The following is a 6,332-nucleotide window of genomic DNA, read 5'->3' as shown; positions in this document are numbered from 1 at the left end:
TATAGATCTCTTCCAGTCAGTTGGCCAAGTGGTTGTTCTCCAGATTTCTTGGCACAAATTAATGAGCACATCCAGGGCAGCATCTGTTAGCTGAAATACGTCAATTGGTATACCATCTATTCCTGGGCCCATATTTTTTGCTATTTCCTTCAAAGCAGCCTGAACTTCTTCCTTCATCACCATAGGGTCTTGCTTATCTATTGAATTAGGATATAACTTTTTAATGTCTTACGGCACCAAAACAAAAAAGTAATAATTGAGATTTAAATTTTAGGCTTGTGTAAATCAAAGGGATCTACTATTATTGTCATTTTATAAACATTATTGTGTTAGATGACTTTTTAAATTAAAAATACTTTTTCCTTATTTATTGTTTTATAAAAGGGTCTTCAGGAATGTACTAAATGGAAAGTTCAAAATTTGCACACCGTCTTTTAGTCTAGAAGCCACTTACAGACACATAGTGGAGAGCTCTGGTGGTGTGGTCCATAGAGCTGCGCTGCTAACCCAAAGTCCACACTTCCTGTGGTTCAACAACAGAGGTGACTGACTCGGAAAAATAGCCACGCTCCTCCACTGTGGGAGGGCAAGTTTGAGCTGATTCTGACTTGTCATCAATAAATTTGAGGTGAGAGAGTTCAAGATTTATCTCATATGTGTCTAATTTGTTTAAATGCCATTTAAATGTGACAACCTAAGTGTGAAAATATAATTTCTCAAAAAATATGGTGTAGGAAGCACAATATTTTCTTAGTTAAAACAACTCACATTGTGTTGTATGTGTTGTGTGTGCTGTGTACTGGGTAACTGAAAACAACCCATAGCTGACCCTGTGGTGAGTTTTCAGAGGCTGTTAATTACCCAGGAGGAGATAGTCCATCCCTTGCCCACAGAGTAGCTGGTGGCCTTGAACTGAGTGATTTCGGGATTGCAGCACAGCTTCTTGCCGCTAGGCCACTAGAGTTCAAAAACTACTCAAAAGTCAACTCAAATATGCCACTAAGACTAGAAAGGGCTAGGATTGGAACAGATTTTGTTTTGAAGAGCAATAGTGACTAGGGACTTGGGGAAGTAAACTAAGATGCAAATGAAATGGTTCTAGAGGAGAAAATAGATGTAGGACTCCAAATACACCCATGTGGCATGCCAGGCAAACAAAACATTACAGCGACTGAACATGAAATGTTCCATACTAAGCTGTGTCTTCTCCAGCAGATAGAGTGGGGCAAAGTGTTTTATTGCAATTGTGCTGCCAACCAAAAGGCAAGCAGTTCAAGTCCACCTGCTGCTCTGTATAATAAAGAGAGGCAGTCTCTTTCCACACAGTCTCTAGCCTCTGAATGCCACTGAGGGATGAGCTGTAACTGGATTCTGACTTAATGACAATTGATTGCATTTGCATTTGTACTTGGAAAGCCACATCAATAGGCAGACTACTAGGACTGGTGGGGGTAGAAACCTGACTTAAATATCAAGGCAAAACCCTAAATACTCACCCTGGAATACACATTGGATCAAAGTACTGTGACTATAAGAGCTGTGTGTTAATTATAAAGTGTACTGGCATCACAGAGATTTGCCGTGAGTTAGATTGAAGTTGGCAATAACATGTTCGAGTTTTTGTTTTGTTTTTAAATATATATATAAGGCCTGAATTTTTGTTTCCTGTGAATGGCATATACCTAAATTCTGTGCATAGGTGGTTGTATGTGTGTATGCTATGGTAGCCTATTGACCTATTGGTTAGTACAGAAAAAAAAATATGTCTATCTATTTATCTATCTATCTATCTATCTCCACACACATACAGAACTGATCATTTGGGAGGTTGGGCTTTATGAGGAGGAATAAAGCATCAGAATTAGAGGAAGATTCATCAACAATTTATATTATGCAGATGATACAATCTTGCTTGCTGAAACTGAGAAAGACCTGAAGTGCTTGATGCAGAAGGTCAAGGAATGTAGTCTTCAATATGGATTGAAGCTTAACATCAAGAAGATAAAGATTCTCATCACTAGGCTAATTGACAGCATCATGATAGATGGAGAAGAGATTAAGATTTTTAACAGTTACAGTTTGTTCAGATCCACAGTTAACACTCTTGACACCAGCAGTCAGGAAATCAAAAGACAAATTTCATTGGAAAAGTCTGCAGCCAGGGACCTCTTCAGAGCACTGAGAAGCAACCTATGTCAGTCTAGAGACTAAGGTGTGCCTGATCCAGGCCATGGTCTTCACAATTACTTGCTATGCATCAGAGAGCAAGATAATGACTAAGGATGACAGAGGAAGAATTGATGCCTTTGAGTTATGGTGTTGGAGAAGAGCCTTGAACATACCATGTACTGCAAGAAAATAAATGGGTCTGTCTTGGAGAGGGTAAATCAAGTATCTTTTTGAAGGCTAGGATTTTGAAACTCTATCTCCCATACTTTGAGCATCTGGCCAGTAGTGTCTGATCCTTGGAGAAGGACATCATGCTTGGAGGTTGGAGGGATGGTTCAGGAGAGCAAGACTCTGGATGAGATGGATTGATATAGTAACTAGGGCAATGGGGGTAGGTGTCACAGAGTCAGTGAGACTGGCTCAGGACAGGGCAGGCTTCAGAGCTACTGTTCACTGGGTTGCTATGAGTCACAGGTGATTCAACAACATATAACAACAACAACAGCATATATTAGTTTAACAATCACTTTATTGATTTGTTGGTTTTATTAAAGCAGAGATCATAAATGGACTCTAATCAAAGGAGATAATCTTCCACCTTCTTATTGTTCTGCTGTTCATAAAGTGTCCAAAGGTACCTCAGTGGTGGTTGTGGTTGTTGTTATGTGCCATTGAGTCGCTTGCGATTCATAGTGACCCTATGTACAACCACCCTAAACTCTGCTCTGTCCTGTACCAATTGCACTGTCTCTGATATACCCATCCCAATTACCCCAGTCACTGAATCAATCCACCTCATAGAGGGCCTTCCCCTCCTATGCTGTCCCTCCACCCTCCCAAGCATGATGTCCCTCTCCAAGGACCTGTCCCTCCTTGCAACATGTCCAAAGTATGTTAGACGAAGCCTCAGAATCCTTGCCTCCAAGGAGCAGCCCCCTTTGACCCTTTCCAGGATGAATCTGTTTGTTTTCCTAGCAGTCCATGGTACCCTCAATACTCTTCTCCAGCACCAAAGCTCAAAGGCATCAATTCTCCTTGTATCTTCCCTAGTCATTGTCCAACTCTCTGATGCATAACAAGTGATAGCAAAGACCATGGCCTGTATCAGACACACCTTAGTCTCCAAGGAGACACCATTGCTCTTCAGGACTTTGGAGAGGTCCCTAACAGCACACTTTCCCATGGCAATAAGTCTTCTAATTTCCTGGCTGCTGGTGCCGAGGGTGTTGACCGTGGAGCCAACCAAACTGAAGCTGTGAGCAATCTCAATCTCTTCCTGATGCTGCCAATTGGCTCAGTGGTGAGAATCTTTGTCTTCTTGACATTGACCTCAGTGGACTTTCAGAAATATTTAATGATCTGGGAGTCAAAGTTTTGTCTATAAATTGAAGAAAGACACATAATTTCCCTTCACCTGCAGAAATCTTTAGAAGCACTTCCTCCTGGAATATGTAAAGTTACCAACATGTCAAAGAATGACACTATTTCACTCTGTGTGGGTATTAACACCATTGACTTTATCTGAATTTAGTACTGTGTCCTTTATGGGGGGTGGAGTGAATGATAGATTTATTTTTAAATTATTTCATAATAGTCATAAAGTTACAGTTAAATTGGATCAAGTAAATACTTCTCTAGACCAGTCTATGTATTGATCATACTCACTCCTGTCTGCTGCCCTCTGTTCTCAGTGCCCGGCTCTGGAACCTCACCTACAATTTGATCTCCAGATCTCATACAGAGCCTTAGTGCCCTCTTCTCCTGCAGCCTTCTTCCTTGCCGTCTTTAGTGTATTATTAGGGGAAATGCTCATAATTAAATTTGCAATATTTAATTAAAATGTGGATATTTTCATTTTATTTTATTCTTTGCCCATATAGTCTCATAGTTAAAGAAAAATATTTATAGATAATAAATTACAAATGATGGTTTTCCTGCCCTCATCAAGTCTCAGGAAAGGTAGGAGCCAAACTAGTGGGTATTTACAAAGCTTTAATACTACCACAAACTACAGATTTCCCTGACACTGCCTCTAGTGAAGGCCAGTTTAGGTCCCATGGAAACCTCTGACTCTCTTCTAATCTTTCATGGTATTCAGAGGACATAAATATATCAAAAGTAGCAATTGCTGGACCTTAGCTCTCATGCTGAGCACTCGTGGACACACACACACACACACACACACACACACACACACACACACCCATGCTTACCTGCTTTTTAGTGTGTTCGTTGTATTCTCCAGGAAGATTATGCACACTCTTCATTAAAGTCTTTGCAATGTGATAGTAATAAATACTAATAATTACTAGCGGAATAAGGAAGTAAACCAAGAAGATGAGCACTGAATGAATCTTGGGGTGTAGCTCGTCCGAGTGCGGGTAGGGTACACATGCCGTGAAGCTGCCGTTTTCGAGGTTGTCAATGGGTGTCACTTCAGAGAACACGGCTTCTGGCACTGCCAACAGCACCGAGATGACCCAGATAGCCGCAGCTTTCACACAGGTCCACATCACAGCCCCTGAGGTTTGGATGTCCATGGGGTTCACGATGGCTCTGTACCTAGGAATACAATGCATCTCAGATTATTGTCTTTAAAAAATTCTTACTTGCTGTCTCCATTATCTAGTGATGTTATGTAGTTATACCATGGTTGGATGGTGTTAACAAACAGTAAACTGTTTTTCCACATTTTGAGATGCTAGAAGTCTAAATTCAGGGCACTGGCTCAGGAGATAAGTGTTCTACCTGCAGGGGGGAAAGTCTTATTTCTGTTTAGATTCTCTGCCTTGGCAATCCTAATGATCATCTGTCTTCCTTCGTCTCTGCCTTATTGTTGCTTGCTTAATATGCTCTTTTATATATCAAGGATAGTGACTTAAACTCTACCATGCACTATCACATTAGCATAAAAAGAAAACCTTATTCCCACGTGGGATTATAACCACAGGTATAGCAGACATAGGTAAAATCCAGTGTTCAAAAGCAAATGTGTCACTTTGTGCACTAAATTATCCCTAATCCAAATAACACCATTTCAAGGGCATGTGAAGCTATACAATGAACAAGGAAGACAGAGGAAGAACTAGTGCAGCTCAACTAAGGTGTTGGTGAAGAATATTGAACATACTACAGACAGCGAGTATTTTTCTCAGGAGAACAGAGAACTTCTTAGAAGGGAAGATGGTAAGAATTCATATTATCAATCCCATTCCCTAAACAAGCGTACGATGCATGGTATAGCAAAGGAGGAGTCCCTGATTGTCAGGTTTAAAGCTTTCATATGTTTTACTCCATGTTCTGGGCATTGATATTATTTGAAGTAGAAATGGAGGTGAGGAAAGGAACAAAGCCTGGTCTAGGAACAGAAAACTTGGACAAATCTGTAAAATCACTTACAGAACAGAAAAAAAAAAACCAAACAAAACATAGCAGATTTCTCTTCATACCTACAGAAGTAAAGACTTTAGGATGGGAACCTTGTGATACTGATATTTAGTAAGATTTTCAAGTGATTCTGAGTACAAACTAGTTTAAAAACCACATTTCATATTGTAAAAATGGGAAATTTTCTACAAGCTTTCTGTAAAGGAATCTAGCATAAGGAGTAATCATTGACCAGCATTGGAAAGTAAGCAAACTCAGTAGAAATTCAGAGCTCTAGAATAAAATATGTGCATTTTTCTGATATATTAGTTGATATTTTAAAGTACTGTTGTAACAAAAAAAAAAATCCTAAACAAAGCTGTTTTTTTAAATGACTATATTATTCAGAATCATAGAACATTTGATTCTGTTTATGTGAAACCTATACATGGACCAGGAGTCAGCCATCAGAACAGAGCAAGAAAACACTCATGGTTTAAAATAAGGAGAGGTAAACATGAGGTATGTGTCCTAACTCCATAGTTTTCAATCTATATGTGGAAGAGATTATCCGAGAGGTTGTGCTCTATGAGGAGGAATATGGCATCAGGATTGGAGGAAGATTCATCAACAACCTGTGTTAATGCAAATGGCACAACCTTGCTTGTTAAAACTAAGGAGGGCGTGAAACACTTGCTGCAGAAAGTCAAGGACTGGAGCCTTCAATATGGACTGAAGTTCAACATCAAGAAAACAAAAGAGTCTCATCATTAGGCTGACTGACAGCATTATGATAG

General features: G+C 39.8%; 1 protein-coding gene across 1 annotated transcript in view; it reads right to left on the bottom strand.

Annotated features, from left to right (window-relative positions):
* NMBR (neuromedin B receptor) overlaps positions 1–6,332 on the bottom strand; it is a 20,469-nt gene that overhangs the window by 3,683 nt on the left and 10,454 nt on the right. Inside the window, exon 2 of the mRNA XM_006891670.1 lies at positions 4,383–4,731. Coding sequence (XP_006891732.1) covers positions 4,383–4,731 — 349 coding nt within the window. The remainder of the gene's footprint in view (positions 1–4,382; positions 4,732–6,332) is intronic.

Source organism: Elephantulus edwardii, unplaced genomic scaffold (genome assembly GCF_000299155.1).
Source record: "Elephantulus edwardii isolate Elephantulus edwardi_28Jun2011 unplaced genomic scaffold, EleEdw1.0 scaffold00102, whole genome shotgun sequence".
Lineage (NCBI taxonomy): Eukaryota > Metazoa > Chordata > Mammalia > Macroscelidea > Macroscelididae > Elephantulus > Elephantulus edwardii.
The sequence above is the reverse complement of the archived record's forward strand: the minus strand, read 5'-3'. Positions and strand labels throughout refer to the sequence as shown.